Genomic DNA, 13,761 nt, shown 5'->3' with positions numbered 1-13,761 from the left:
GGGGAGATTTGCAAGAAAATCCTTCTGGTGGGCATAGGAAATGCGCGTTTGGAAGGAGATCTGGTAAGATGTGGGGTTAAAGCACCAGTATACCGTTGGTATCGGATGTCGTGAAAAAGCGAAGTTGTGCGGATTAGGTTGAAGGACGGTATTTACAAAGAGGGCTTATCGCCGGATCAAACGAAACATATCATGTTTACAGGACTGACCTTTCTACGAAAGATCACTTTCTGGATAAATCCTCTGGGATGAACGTGCTTAGTATCAAGCTTAAGTGAAATCATTGAACAAGGAAAATGCAAACGGCTATCGATTTCCGAGAAAATTCGCTCTGTAACTTGAAGCAGACCTGTCCCTGGTGCTGAACGCCATCAACGCACACACACATAAACACACGCACACACACACGCACGCACGCACGCATACACACACACACACACACACGAACACACATACACGCACACACACACACACACACACACACACACACACACACACAGGGGGGGGGCACACACGCACTCACACACGCACGCAGTCACATACACACGAACGCATACGCACAGGCCCATACACATAGAACACTATTTGTTGCATTGCAAATTTTACAGCTTTACAGCACTGAAAAGACTAAAATGTTGCGATCCATATCCTGCTTTCATCTCGAAAACATACTCCCCTTTGACCCACTCAACACAACCGACACCACATTATGCACTTTACCCCTTACCGGTAGCCCCTCCTCCCATACTCTACTATGCTGTATATTCGACACTGTTTTCAATTTCATCTCTCAGTCTGGAAGATTTAATCCATCATATTCATTTTATTTTTATTGGTCGGCCAGTCACTTCCATGTTCGTTACGCATTTTGTATCTGTTATTTCAACCTGTGTTTTGTATGTTTTGAGCAAAAGATCTTATAACACACACACACACACACGCACACACACACACACACGGGCACACGCGTAAACACAACCGATACAGAGCGATGCTTATATATAAAGAAATGTTGTGTTACCAGGGTTCATTTGAGGGTAAATAAGTTAATCACCTTGTTTCAGAAACACCTTTTATTAGCCTTACGACCGTAAGCTTGTGTGGGCGAGGTTTTATGGTCCTACGTTCAGAAGTGTCGTTCTGTTTAGCATAGCTAAAGGCCATGTTTCACTTCTAATTCCACCCAGAAAATAACAGCTGCGACCATTGGCTTGTTGATACGTGTGGCTTGATGAAATATCACACATTATTTAATGCAAACGCACACAAATCAGGAGTTAAGCCAGACTGTTTAAACGATTTGATCACCATAAATACAGCTCTCTGGTCTTAAGATATGCGTACGTATTTTGTGCCCTTCGGTGTAACCTGCGTTCACGAATGTTCAATGTATACTGATCAGAATCCAAACCACCCACCAAATCTCTTTTTGATGCATTAATAGTGAACGAGAGGATCAACGGATTTGCCCATGCATCGACGCAAATGGCCTACTCACTACTAGATGTATTTGTGGCATTATTTCTGGTGACACACCTGTTCATTTTTAGAATTCTAGTTCGTACTATAAACCTATTAGTAATAACTGTGTTGTGTGATCGGCACGTAGAACAATTCTGAGAAATAGACCTTTGTTCACACGGGCAGAGTCTTAAATTCTAGATCTATTTAGCTTAGAGGATCGCAAAAGATCTGGTATCGTGATCGCCCACAACAAACAAAGCATGTAATAGTCATTTTTATTTGAACTGTCTTTCATAATCTACACTAGTCAAGGGAAATGTTAAGAAGGATGTATATTAGCATGGCGAAAATGTTTTACATCCATATCATAGGGAATTCAAACGCTCAGCATTTCTTCTACCATCTCTTTGATAGGTTACTTTAGACGTATGCCTGAAAGCTCCCATTTAACATTATATAACTAAGAAAAAGAAAAAAAAATATCATGCTCACAGATTTAACCTTCTGTGCATAGCCTCGGGCAAAACTGGCGATTCTGTGCTAAGATCAAATCTTCAGTAAGTCCGGCGTGAGCATCGCTTTTCGAGAAGTTTTGGTGGCGAACATTATCTGAATTTTGACATCAAATACGTTTTGAAAGTGTTTTCATTTGCTTTGGAATATTTCAATCCCTATTCAGCGCCAACTGCCTCTTTTGGTGATCAGAATCACAAGTATGCATTCTCAGTATAATCCCTTCATTAAGAGGGCTGGTTTCATCCTTCATATCTATATCTCTCACTGATTCCTGTTTCCCTGCCTTTTTTGTGCATTTCAATCAAGCTAAGAAATTTCGTCCACGTCACCAGCCATTGACTATTACCATGGGGCTATATCTTCAACGTTATCACAGTTAGTCAATCCTTGCTAAAAGCTTCTTGGAATGATAGTTAGCTACTAGCCTTGTATGGTTTTGTCACGAAGCTTCGGTTCGACCTATGTTGTAGCGATTCGCTGTAAAACACGTTAAGTATTCGCCAAGTAAGGGGATCCCAGTAAACCTAGTAAAGACGGTACGAAATCGGTGAACGTGTTGCCAGGATTATTTTTCCTAATCTACAGCCTCCAACGCACAGGATGTGGCCTTAGCATCGCCACGTACAGTATGAACTTCAGGAAGATTTGTTTTGAGATATGGACCTGTGGCGCGAACTGTCACAATTACTTACTGATGTGCTGAAATGAAATATTCTAACACCCCTAAGGCCCCCTCTCCACTAGAAGGGGATCGTTCAGCAACCAATTAGCAAATTTGGATTTGTGTGGCCCCATGGTAACTAAAGCTAATTGTATGTACAGTGTAAAAGAATATAAATCAATAAAGAACGTACATGTACAACTACTGCCCGATCAACTTTAAGGCTCTTATGAGGTTTGGCTTCTTCTTCGAAGTCTGTTAAAGGTAACGTAATAACCAGCACGAACATCAACTAAAAAATTCAATAGCGCCGCGTTTGTGTAGAAGTAGAACCATGTTCTCTGGTAAGAACCAGCAGAGGAAACGTACGTGATGTTTCTAATTATAAACCAAGGGTCACACTAATCCAAACATGGTCGCTTAGTGATCATCAGCTAGCGGACGGAGGGCCTGTAAACCCGAGTAAAGCGCGACGCCAGAGGTAGACTCTGGCCTTCATCATCAAACCTGATCAAAGGAAGGGGTTCGGCATTGACTAGGCTAGGAGAAACCGGAAAGCATTTTGTGCGTTGTGGTGAAATTTGCCTATATATGATCTGTATAAGAACGGTGATTTTAGAAACACGGCCCAACTACGGCCCAACAGAGATAACTTGCTCAAGTGAGCAGTATAACTCGAGCCATAGATGGATCGTAATGAAAATTGGTATGTAAACAAATGATAAGACCTCGAAATTATTAGATCTTGCCCCCATTCTCAGAGACTTGTTACGGAAGTTGTTACGGAACTGCAGCGGAACTTAACGATTGTTTTAGGTACATAGATCTTGGTCCCGGAAAGACGTGACATTAGAAGAAGTTTGTGTACGCTTGTTCTGGAACTGCAGCAGTGTCTATTCAAAAATCTTTAAAACATGTCAATATCAGTCAGATTTCCGCATCTAGAATATCTCAATTTATTTTTTTATGAAGATTTGCCACATTTGTGGAAGGATTGACATAACAGGTGACTGTTATTAATTACCTCTTCAAAGATGTCAAACCTGAGACCAGACTGTAAGGTTTGAACCGGGAAGAACCACTACTCTTTTCGATAAGTGTGGTGGGTTCTTAAACGTGCGTTGGGTGTGGCTGTCCCAAACACGGGACCTCCATTTAACGTCCTGTCCGAGGGACGTCCCTTAACGAAGCTAGGTACTCATTTACACCTGAGTGAAGTGAGAAAAGTCATGTAAAGTGCCTTTCCCAAGGGCACAAGATCGGTGGCTTCGGGCAGGATTCGAATCGGGGACCTCTTGGGTCTATGGCGAACACTACTGTTGCGCCACACGACTCACATGTTTTTGTGCTGCCTCTCATTTCATTGGATGCCTTTAAAGTTAGCAAACTTGGCTCAAAGTTTTAGGCATAGGCAATGAGCGATAACGCGTAGGCGGCGTTTTTCTGACTAATTCGTCTAAATTTTGACTACAGACTGAAGACGAACAGTCATGTTCCCGCAATGACGCATGAACACGCACTGTCATTCATTTTGTGACAAATTTGACCTTTGTGTAGCAGACGGTATCATTTATCAACAACCCTTCCAGCTTGTGTTAGAAGGCAGATATATAGATACCGCCATCAAGTTTGGCCACTAAAGGCTATTGTTAAATACACTAAAACAAGGACTCATAGAAGTACTTCCCCACATTTCAATCTCAACAATTAATTCTTCTTCCAAGAATGCCCTCAGTATGCGATTGGAAGACGTAGTGACCGGACCCATAGATAATAAAACGGCCCGAAAGATTTTTCTTGTGATACTGATAAATCCTTTATTGGTAAAATATGTATTGCTGAGATCCGTGAAATTACAAAGTTATCACTCCATCACACATGAGAGACAGCGAGGCCGTATTTGATGTGAGGCAATAAAAACACTGATGGTTTAATGGACACTGCGTTTAAACACGTGTAACGGTTTCACTGATAAATGTGATACTTGGCGTGAGATAAACTTACCAGATCATTTTTAGTCAAATGGCATAGCAAAAAATCAGTACCACAAGTCCCATGGGACGGCCGGGCCTGAGGGATATCGTTGTTTTAAGTCCTTTTCGATCAGGAGGGGAAACCCCTGAAGGCCTGGCCACATTCGTCCTACGGTCGCAAACTGAGACTGTTCTTGGTGTAGCTGTGCATGTGTTCTACAAAATCCACCTGCCTTGATACATAGAAAGAAAGCTAGGAACGTTGCCGGTGGTTGGTTCTTGTCACAGCCTGCTAAAAAAATCCCACGACATCAAAATCGAGACCTCGAATGTGACGAATGTGACCAGGTCCTAATGGATGACGCCTGTGGTCCTGTGCGCCGGGAACAGGGGCTAACCTGGTCAGATAGCTGTATCGAAGATTAAATCATGCGCTTACAAGTAAAGGGGCCGGGTATGCAAATGGCTGAATAAGTCAGTTATGATTATGTTTCTTTTGACCGTTACATCCTAGATGGACCACTGGACCACTTATTGATTCTGGATGACCTGCCCGATCACACGGTCTTCGCACCGACGACAGAAGATTCTAATGCCTACCTTATCAGCTTCGATAGTAGGTTCTGTGCCTGCCACACCACTATGCTGACGTGTTGGCTCTGTGAGTACGTGTCACAGTGTACGTTAGTAACACAACACGGGTGGAACAGGACCTTGGACACCGCCTGTCCTTGTCATAACGCCTACATCTCCTTCTGGAAACTCGAGATGCGCACGAAGAGGTGTTTCTTAGGAAGCACGATTAGTGCATCATCAAAACACACCTTTCTAAGAACACACGGGAAAAATCAAAGAAAAGGACTGAGGATCTATCTGACTATAGCCTTGATAGAAATCTTGAAAACTTCAAAGTTGAGAGAGGATATTTATGATATCATACGTGGCGTTTCGTATGTTACATCATTATTTTTTGTAACATGACTTTATGTTATGTTTAGTTTTAAGCATCTATAGGTCACTGTGGTTTTGTACCGACTTGTAATTTGTGTGATTTTTTTTGTTATTTCTTGTATCGTTGACTTTATTTGATGTCGATAGCTTATGTCCATGGTTTCCCCCAGGGCACATTGAAAAACACAAGTGGGCAATGTGTTTCCACTGGTAAAATCAATAAACAGTAAACAACACTATTATGTGAAAGATTACTGCTGTCGCAAATTTCGCCACCAACAGTGTCACTGCAACACCAAACATTTGGGCATCGCTAGGTGCCAGTGAGCCTCACCGTCACCCTCGGACTCTTAAGTGATTTCCTCTTCCTGGTACTCGATCCGGTATGATGAGATGGACGCGTCCTCCCATGCACACGCCCATGTTTGGCTTTCTGTGAAACACCACACAACATCTGTATCAACGATACCCACCAATCACAGCAACTCACCTTTCACAACTCGTCAAAGAGCAAAGTCAATCTCTTTACCCGTCGATTTATTGTAAAGGGTAACCGTAGCCGGCAAAACCTCTGCACCACCCCGGGCCGTCTTGTCTGCATCAGAGAGGATTAAGATCTTCGTGTCTTATGTATTATGAATTCTTAGGGGCGGCCTCCGTGCTGACGTCACAAGTCACACAGGCGAGGAAAGTCAGGTATAAAACGACCCGCTTGGTTTGGCGTTTGACAGTAAAACCCGGAGAGCTGGATATTGCTACTTGCTACTTGCAAAAAGCATCTTGTCTACGTGCCGAAAACGTGAGTAAAACTTGTTTTCCGTGGCTAGTTCAGACTGATATCTGTCGGTTTATAGCACTAATAGTTGTAAGTGTCGCAGGTTGGTACCGGTGTTGATTCTGGACTCCCGGTCAGTGTGAAACATGTATAAACATTTCCTATCTGAGTCTGTGCAGATATATTGGATGTATGACTGGTTGTAGTAGCTGTCCATATCAGCTTGCTTGTTTGTGATTTGTTGAGTGACCTTATTCCACGGTCTGCGTGAAAAAAATGACTCCTTTAATTCTTGACATTGCGGCTCTGAAAATACTGGCATGGACGAGCAAAATGTCCAAACATGTGTTCTTGCAAAGCAAACTTTCCAAATAACACTAACACTTCAAAACATTCGAAAAGAAGAAGGAAAACGTCGCTTATCCATGATGCTGCGACATTGCAGTCGGTCGGTGGGTTACCGTTATCTGTCATGTCAGTGTTTTCTACCGGGAGGCTTTTTGTTTATCGACTGACGCAAACGACCTAATGACTGGCTTGCCACGGAAAGGACAGGGGAAATAACGGGCAAAGCTGAGTTCTCCCTAAACAATGCTCCACGGCACTTTTTTGTATCGGCAGAGAATGCGACAGCAGCTTCTATTCCCCAGAATCGTCTGTTTTATAGATTCACCGCTCAATTGCACGCACGATGTCAAACATTTGGCCCCGTCGTTAGCACACATAAAGCCACTTGTATCGATCTAATACAACCTGTGATAGGATATCCGCCATGTAAACTGTCCCTTAGCGGGTTGATAACCATCGCCATGTCGCTAGGAGCAACAGGGTTGTCGCCGATGTCGGCGGGCAGGGGGTCAGGGCTGTCCGGCCAGAAGAACCAGACCATATATCAAACACATACATGTAGCTCAAAGTCAACACCTTTTTCTGAACCGCCCGCTGGGGTAAGGGCCATGTCGGCAGGCACATATAAAAGTTTGTATCCTTCCGTGCCCTGCTGTAGATCGATGCCTCCATGATAATATCTGAATCTGTCGATATTACCTAAAGGTGGGGGATTGGTGTCATTAATATGTGCATATCGTGTACCTGGCGGCGTCTCTAAACATCCTGTTTCTCCATGAAGGATTACGTCCACTGGTGCTTGGGAGAGGAGAACAATTTGTGATTCCAACTTGAAGCAATTTATGATAAGACGCTAAGGCAAACACTTCAAGCTATTCCAACAGCGTGCACAGTAACGTAACGACGTATGGAAAACTCTAGACGCCTGCAACTAAGATGCTTGAATGAAGATAAATGACAACAAAGAGAAATGACAACAATATATTCGACCCCCCAGCAAGAGCAAAAAAAGACTTCAAAACTCGTTTCTCCATTAGTAAATCAAAGTGTATAATCAGACAAAATAATCCAATATGCATTAATTGCCCGGCAATTTGGGTCCTGTCTTGTCAGTGGTGAATAACATACTTACATATGTGATTAGATTTTGTTATGGTTGTTAATATCAACGCCTTTCAAACCTCCATATATTTCTGTGTGTCCGCAATTTTGATATATGAATAAAGAATTGAAAGAACTGCAGTATTCTTCTGTACTGTAGCTGTTCACATCCTCTGATAACCTTGTTGTCCTGTTGCGTCCGTGCAGAAGGCGACACGATGTGGACCCCGATCCTGCTGTGCTCTGTTGTCCTGCTCGGCGCCGTTTGCGGGCAACAGTTGGAAACGAAGAACATTCCACAAAACGGAAACGTAAGTCTGTTTGTATGTGTCATCTTGGTCCACCTGTAAGTTTACAGTTCAAACGTTAACCCCACAAGAGTTTAGAAAGGTTTATTGCACATTGGTGAATTTCTGTTCTGTAAACCATGGAATACGTAATGTCCCACCTTTTCCACAATTTGTGGGTTTTGGGAAGTTACAAGAAGAATAGTTTTTTCTTGGTCTGTAAGTTTAGAGAAATTGGGATAAATTGTAGAAATTTGAATAGTCAACTCATTGTAGACATACGCCCTGACTACAGACCAACAAAGTAGTGTTTGTCTCACGGATTTGCAATACACTTGATCATTACAATGTATACATAACTCGATGGCAAATAAATGGGTCGTTTCCTCGTTGTCTGTGGTGCTTTGGGTTTTGAAAGGAGTGACTCAATTTTCCCACAACCCATTTTCTAAACTACTAAATGATTTTCTACAATACTAAGGACTAAGCCACTATAAATCGCAACTAGAAGACTACCAACATGGTGTCTACAAGAGCCGTATATAACGACAAACAGATCCCATGTGGCTATCACACATGGAACAGAATTACAGGTACAACATGTACGAGTGTATGAACAAACGCGACACCCCTAAATGTGGGGATAAATCACTGTTTTTATTATTCCGTAGTCCTTAGGACATGAATGGTTTTCCCTCACATTCGCAGTGTTATCACCAAACTATATCTGTCTTGCTAAGTTCCTCAACGCCCTCCGTTTCAGCGACATCTCCACCAAAATGCTTGACTGAAGGTTGATAAATGGGCCCCAGTAGCTTGTCAACAAACGCAGGTTTCAATGTATTCCTTGACAAGAAGTCTCCGTACTGATGTTTATCTCCTGGGATGTTATCTCTTCATGTGGTTGTAAATGTTCATATCCAAGGAATTTCTTTCCCGCAACAGACTCCGGATGGTATCTTGTTTCTCTACATCCGAATCTTAAATCTTTTCAACCTGCTTCCGTAGGTGTCTTATGGGAGAAAAACTCCATGGCGGATTCCTTTCTGCTCCTTAATAAGGGATGTGTGGGTTGTGCGAGCATTTTTCACTGGTGACATATATGTACTTTCTTTGCTGCCTTAACGTAGTTATGTCTAAATATAACCGTGTACTTGTGGATAATCTTGTAGTTACTGTTAACCTTCCGTCAGGATACAGCACACCCGAGTTCAGGTCCTCACGGTCTTTGATTGATACAAACCATTCATAAAGTTTCTTCCTCAAAGTTGACAGAATGCCTTAAGATAAAAGTCGACTTGCAGCAGTGCTTGGGGCAGATGTCGGAAGCGTACGTCTCTCAAAGACTTCGCCATGACCGCTGTTTTAAAGACCTGACTTTGATTTCCATCAGTTATTGAGAGAGTAAGTGGGATTTCATGGCAGCAGTATTGACGTAAAAGATTTCAGCATGATGAGATATATATGGGATACGATTTAAAACCACGCCGCTCCATTTCTCAATAGTACAAAAGAAGTGTTTTCATAGCTGAGGACTAAGAGTATATGCTCCTATAGACCCAGCTACCAGTGTCCGTTTTGAACAGAAAGTGCCCCAGATTGTAAAACAACTAATCACATATTATGTAAATGATGTATAAATTGTATAGAAAAGAATAGCGTCATATAATCTATTTCAAACGATAAGAAACAAGCAAAGGATTTTACTGTCGAGGCAGCAGCAGCAGCAGTCGTCTCCTTGCCAGCACACTCAGTAGCAAATTCTCAAAATCACAAAGACATATACCTGGTTAGTATTCTTGTTTATTTGCTTATAATTGAAAACAAGCGTCATTTATGGCGCGGTGTCATTCATCGTAGGTCGTATGACGTAGAATGTTCTAATGCTGTGGTAGAACCAACCGCGGACAAGAACCTAAGACAGCTTATTTTTGCCGTAACGAGACAGCTGGGTTGGCTACTACATCTGCACGACTATCCAAAGAGTGCCATCAGTTTGCGACCGTACCACGGTCACACGACCCATGCGACCGGGCCCTTATTTGGAGGATGTTGAGATCAATGTTCGCACGGATGTCAACTATAATATCATGTTTGTATGGCTTTAAAAGAATGGCGGCAAGCCGTTTTATGACTGAATGACTACAATCGATACCTTATCTTCCCTCTCATCATAATCCAGATAAAGACCGTTCGGCTCTCAGTATGTAATGGTCCTATTTGTAGATGCCCTACAGGCATGGTTGTACTTAAGAACTGCGCTACTGACAAGCAGGAAGCTGATCGCCCGGATAAGCGTCATGTTTCAATCAGACAGTAGTACGGAAGACGTCATCCCGGTGGAAATAAAAGAATCATGCCATAAGAAGTAGTGACTCAAGAGACGTTGAAAATTGGTTACTCTTTGGTTACTCTTCCAAATTTGAACTTTCGTTGAATGTGAAATATCCAAATGTCCATTTAATGGTTGATAATGGATATCATAATTCATGGTATGGTCACATGTCACTGTAAGGAACAGTCCAGGGAAGAAGGAAGAGTGGTAGCCACGGAAACGTTAGAAGGATGCTATCAGAAAATGGGCCAGCACGACTCTACATTTTTGTAAGTGAAACGAATAGATAACCAAGAAGGGTGGAGAGAACGGGTTGTCACCAGTGCCACTGGTGGTCTATGGTGCCCACCGGTCAAATAATTAGATTGAGGGATAGATAAGATGATGACATGCTATCTTGTGTAATGACCTAGATTACTCCAACGCGCACTAGTAGTAGAACATGTGTTCACAGCCTGATGTTTTGTGTGTGTTGAGTGGTGACGTAACTGATCGGTACTTTCCCTCCAACAGAGGAGGCTGTCTCCCGGCCGCTCGGCAGCCGTCCTGCGGCAGTTTCTCCACCTGGAGGGGGCGATCGGCTCACCTGCTTCCCCGGCCCTGGAAACCGGAGACAAGAGGAGCTTCAGGAACGGTGTGGGGAAAAGAAAGGACGGCGAAGAGGCACGGCTAGTCGAAACCATTCCACGGCACCAAGGAGCAACCGAGTTGAAGGCTGAAGCCACCGTGTTCTCTCAAAATGGCGGCCACGACGACATCGAGGGAACAAAATCGGCCTCAGACAAGCGCTCGTTCCGCAACGGAGTCGGAAAACGAACCCACTTCCGCATTGTCGCAGACGCGTCACTGGACGATGAACCGGAAGCACTTCGTCAAACGGGAAGTGATGTGAGCAGTCCGACACTATCACGTGACCCTTGGGAGGACGTTCAGGAAAAAGGCGACGAACAGGTTTGTGGCAACTTATGAACATTTTCCGTTTGGCAAAATTATGAGTAGAATAGTTAGCATATTGCTGTAACTTACATGTATATTCACAGATTCATTCAGGACCGTTCCATATCTAATTTCAACATCACCTTAATACTTCTGAAGACATTGGCCGGGAGATGGATCTGCTTTATCTGATCCATTATGAAAGAAATAAGTCTAAACAAGCTAAATCAAGCTACATGTGATCTTCAATACTAGGCTTTACTACCGGGGCTTTCTTTGAGGGGGGGGGAGCAACCGAGTTGAAGGCTAATTACCCTATTTTTCTTTCGGAATAACACTTTCAGTTGACAAATTTTAAACAATGCCAACAAAAGGTTTGCTACTCTGGGGTGCTTTTGAGAGACACTCTGTCTAGACTCTTCATCAACCCGGCTCCAGGTACCAGGTGAAGGTAGCAGATAGTTTCGCTCGAGGCTTCATGAATTTTGTCCGTACTACTTTGTGCACCCACGTCACAGATAAATGCTGTGTTCTGCTGCCTTAATTACATCTTACAGCATGTCACGCCGTAAGGTGCACGCGCGCAAAAACCCTCTATCTGACAGTGCCTTCGTGCTACATGTCTTTTTGGTGGGAAGTTGACGAATGTGTGATGAATGAGGTCAGATTACATGCAAAGGAGGAGAGCAAGGAGCTAGCCCGTGGGTTTCAGCAAACTTCACGATTTTTCAATCAATACATCATCTTACATCTTGTTGGTAAAAATCGATGAAAAGATGTGATGCCGTAACGCGGCTCTTCGGGGAAATGAAGGGAACTCAAATTCAGAAACAGGTGATCGGTTTCTTCAGGTAATATTTTTTCTTAATAAAAGAAAGTTACTGTATTGGCAACTTGACGTAGAGTTTCCCGAAGACTCACTATATGTATTGACATAGGACGTCTTTCCTACGATGACACCTAGCGATATATTTTCAAAAGCCAGTTTGTGGTTGTCATTGCCACTTGAAAATTATTCCATGCGACTGAGTATCTGTTCCTCCTGGCGTATTTCGTTGAAATTGCAAGCCGGGACGTCAGTGCTATCATGACTACTCGCAAGCAGGGGTTGATGGGGAAGATTGTAACCTTTTCATGTACCATAATCTTAATTTTCTATTTATTTATATATGCTAGCTGGAGTCACAATTCTAAGCCGGGGCCTGGCCGGACCGGAATGAACGAAAAATGTTGTCATACGCAAAATCCATGCTTATCATCTTTTATACATTTTGTGCGTTTCGTTGTCTGTATATCATACATTTAGTTCCCGCGAACTGCCCGGCCGGGCCCTGGTTTGGAAATGTGACTTCAGCAGTTCAGGTTCCCAAGGGTCGTGTAATGAATGTATGGAGCACAGTTGAGCCCGTGCGTTAAGATGAGATCGTTGTTCTCCACTAGTGCACCCCCTGTGGATCAGACGGCAGTGGCGTGTGCGTGCTGAGAGGTGTGTGCTGCCGCCCCGGCTCCGGCTGTGTGATACGGAAAGACGTCTGCTCCAGTCCTTCCGACCACGCCCTATGCGCCAGCTGGCAGCACAGCGCCACCTGCCGGACGGACGGGAAGTGCGTCGCGCCCGGAATCTGTTGCCGTGCCGCCGACCGCGCCTGTTTCCTGGCCCCCGAGTGCGACTAGCGCGCTCAAGTGTCCGACAGGCAGGGACACTGTTGTATCCAAAACCGCGCTGCATGCAGAACCATGCTCAGGCACTGTTCTGGATAGTCCACTCGTATCCAGAATTGTTTCTGGGACAAGTTTACGCTCTTGGATACCCGGAGACTATCCAGCTAGAACCGTGCCTGATCCTAAAGCCCCTGTCATACATTCAGAACCTTCCCCCAACCACCAGCCAAACCAACCAAGGATGGCTGAAGTTCTGGAGCAGTCTGACCAGATATAGACCATAGAACTAAATAGGCACGGTTCTGGATACAATAGGGACCATATTGTCAACACCATTTGCTTACCGTTCGACTTCAGCTCATATCTCGTAATGCGCTACAGTAACCACTGAAATTATATAGATGATCATTGTTCACCATTTATCTTAGATGCAGTGATAACACGATGATCCATACAGGTTAGTTCTGCTTACATGCTGACACAAATTCTCAGTCACTGTCACTGATGAAAGATAGCGGAGGCTATCTGGAACGACGTCTGACTATTGAAAGAATTTATGCTGTTGTTTGACTCATTTTGTATTACGTATGTTCTACTTGGATGTATAACCTTCATCGACGTATGCTAACACAAATCTCTTGCACATGACCACCATACAATACAAAAAATTCGTCGTTCCATTTTTTTCCCATAGATTTTACTAATTATGTTACTAAAATTGACATGACGTATGTTATGAGAGAGCCCTACAC

The 13,761-nt window shown here is 43.5% G+C and overlaps 1 protein-coding gene across 1 annotated transcript; it reads left to right on the top strand.

Annotated features, from left to right (window-relative positions):
- The first annotated feature begins 6,310 nt into the window (after positions 1-6,310).
- Positions 6,311-13,334, top strand: LOC109485241. The gene is made up of 4 exons (XM_019788690.1): positions 6,311-6,364; positions 7,997-8,100; positions 10,925-11,362; positions 12,788-13,334. The coding sequence occupies exons 2-4, from the start codon at positions 8,008-8,010 to the stop codon at positions 13,019-13,021; spliced, it is 765 nt and encodes a 254-aa protein (XP_019644249.1). The 5' UTR covers positions 6,311-6,364; positions 7,997-8,007; the 3' UTR covers positions 13,022-13,334.
- Positions 13,335-13,761: the final 427 nt, after the last annotated feature.

Source organism: Branchiostoma belcheri, unplaced genomic scaffold, assembly GCF_001625305.1.
Source record: "Branchiostoma belcheri isolate BF01 breed outbred unplaced genomic scaffold, Haploidv18h27 scaffold74, whole genome shotgun sequence".
NCBI classification, from domain to species: Eukaryota; Metazoa; Chordata; class Leptocardii; order Amphioxiformes; family Branchiostomatidae; genus Branchiostoma; species Branchiostoma belcheri.
This window is presented reverse-complemented; position numbering and strand designations above follow the sequence as displayed.

Coding starts and splice junctions, on each gene's coding strand:
- LOC109485241 (XM_019788690.1), top strand. CDS start 8,008: ATGTGGACCCCGATCCTGCTGTGCTCTGTTGTCCTGCTCGGCGCCGTT. Junction 8,101..10,924: donor ACATTCCACAAAACGGAAAC/GTAAGTCTGTTT, acceptor TCCCTCCAACAG/AGGAGGCTGTCTCCCGGCCG. Junction 11,363..12,787: donor AGGAAAAAGGCGACGAACAG/GTTTGTGGCAAC, acceptor GTTCTCCACTAG/TGCACCCCCTGTGGATCAGA.